This window comes from Cyprinus carpio, chromosome B6 (assembly GCF_018340385.1).
Source record: "Cyprinus carpio isolate SPL01 chromosome B6, ASM1834038v1, whole genome shotgun sequence".
Taxonomy (NCBI): Eukaryota; Metazoa; Chordata; class Actinopteri; order Cypriniformes; family Cyprinidae; genus Cyprinus; species Cyprinus carpio.
The window spans coordinates 8,152,521-8,154,581 of NC_056602.1; the positions used below are offsets into that span (position 1 = coordinate 8,152,521).

Consider the following 2,061-nt stretch of genomic DNA (forward strand, 5'->3'; position numbering starts at 1 on the left):
ATATACAGAGATGAGCATTCATGCTACTCTACATGTGCATGAGGGGTAAAAGTAAACACATGAACTGTTGCTGATATATAAGCAAAGCTTTAATACACACTTATGGAATCAATGATCGTACATGTATGGGGGAGCAAAAATCAGCCTTTTAACCAATGATGTGTTGAAAGAGGTCAGTCTCAGTCTGCACTGTGAATATTGTAACTTTATCTAATGTGTGATTAGATGCACAATCAGCAGTCGCGAGGTGAGGTGTCTCGACACACCTGGCACAGACAGGAGAGTGACGAGAGCAGTGAGAGTGTCAATGAGGACATGGAAGCCGCCCGCACCTTCCCCCGTTCCAGCACTTTCCCAACCACCTCACATCAGGCGGGGGCAGCACAGCAGAGCGGCAGCCAGCGGCACTATGGCAGAACCTCAGGTACTACCTTAAACGACTGTTTGTAGTAATATCTAAGAATGAAAAGTGCCACAACGTAGACTTTACATGGGCAACAAACTATCTCCTACAGATCCCGTTTCTGGAAGCTTTCGAGCTCAGAGAACGCCTCGTATGCCTATGGGCGGCTGGTCTGAGGAGAACCAAATGAGCAGACATCACGACCCAGTGCCCGAGGAGGGGTCTGAGGATGAGCTACCACCACACATCCATAAGGTATAACGGGAAAGCGGTAAATCTGAAGCTACACTGATAAGTGCTGGATTCCTAATATTCAGTTCTGTGTTCTCGTCTTTTTTTTTAGGTGACTTAGCAGCTGTGTCCTAGATGAAGTATTCGAGAGACTCACAGCATCCATTTACTTTTGGACACCGATAAAAAAAAAAAGTCGTATTTATTTACTCTTGGACAAAACACAAGTCTGAGCTTAACTACTGTATGTCACAGAGTGGCATCGTATCAAATTTCAAGATGCATTGTAATGGTTTGAGCTTTTGTGGGAATGATACAGTGAACAACTTTATCAAAATACTCAATTATTCATAGTTCTCACATATTGATCCATTTGAGAGAAGTTCTGTAAAATATTTCATTGTGAATAGGAAAGTCTATTTGCCAGCTGGAAAAAGCAGTTGACAGGCCTTTGAGTAAACGGTCAAATATGATTGCATTCTGTTGACCTTGACATTTCCGTTCTTGTCAAAATGTAAAGGTTGGTGTTGATGTAGGAAATATGTGCTTAGAATTTTTGAACTGCTTTGAATAATTTTGAAAGGAGGAAGAAATATTTATAATATGCAATGTGCCATTATGAACTTTAAGCTTTGCAAACTAAGATTTTATTGTCAATCCCAGATTTCTGTGAGGGGGGAAAACCACTGAAGATCATTCAAGTCTGGCACTGTAAAAAATTATGCATGCTTTTTCTTAATTTTTATTATTCGCAATATCAAGTGAGAATGCACTTTATTATTTTTTCAGATCCAAAGGATTTTTTTCAGTCAGATTTTCAGTTTATTTACCGTGGCTCAGGTGAATAAAACATGATTTGTGAGAATGAGGGAGTTGTGTATAGCATTACACGTTTCAGATATCTCAGGACCGGCTTGTTTTTGGCACTGAAGTTGCCCAGAAAGTGCATGACACTTGTTGGGTGATTGCAGCCTGCTGCACCTTTCATCCTCAAACCCATAACTGCTAAAGGGAATAAACAAACCTTTGTGTAGTTTGCTTGTGACTGTAAAGATTTAGGATTTCATTCATAGAACATCACTACATAGAAGAGCTGACCATTTCTCATATCTCACACTCCTCGCAAAGGTGCAAATTGTGCATGACCCTTGAATTTATACTGGTATGTGTTTGTAATAATTGGCCTGTAAATGCTTTCTCGACCCTTAAATAGTCTTATCAACTGGCAGCTGTGCATTTTCCAATTCTTTTGCTTTTAGTTTTCTAGACTGTGTTGTATATTACATTTTGTACAGATTAATTCATCAATAAATATATATTTTATAGCTTGTGATCAGTATTTAAAAAAATTATTAAAAATAGATTTTTAAAAAGATTTTATATGAATATATAGTATGTTTTAATGATTTGTGATTAAAAGGGGGAAA

General features: G+C 38.5%; 1 protein-coding gene across 1 annotated transcript; it reads left to right on the top strand.

Moving 5' to 3' along the window:
- Positions 1-212: 212 nt before the first annotated feature.
- On the top strand, positions 213-855 carry LOC122137646 (autophagy-related protein 9A-like). Its single transcript, XM_042725509.1, has 3 exons — positions 213-424; positions 516-658; positions 747-855. Exons 1-3 carry the CDS (start codon positions 226-228, stop codon positions 753-755), a joined length of 351 nt encoding a protein of 116 aa, XP_042581443.1. The 5' UTR covers positions 213-225; the 3' UTR covers positions 756-855.
- The last annotated feature ends 1,206 nt before the right edge of the window (positions 856-2,061 follow it).

Excerpts from the sequence above, each read along its gene's own strand:
- LOC122137646 (XM_042725509.1), top strand. The coding sequence starts at position 226 with ATGCACAATCAGCAGTCGCGAGGTGAGGTGTCTCGACACACCTGGCAC. Across the intron at positions 425-515 it reads GCACTATGGCAGAACCTCAG|ATCCCGTTTCTGGAAGCTTT; the intron begins GTACTACCTTAA and ends TATCTCCTACAG.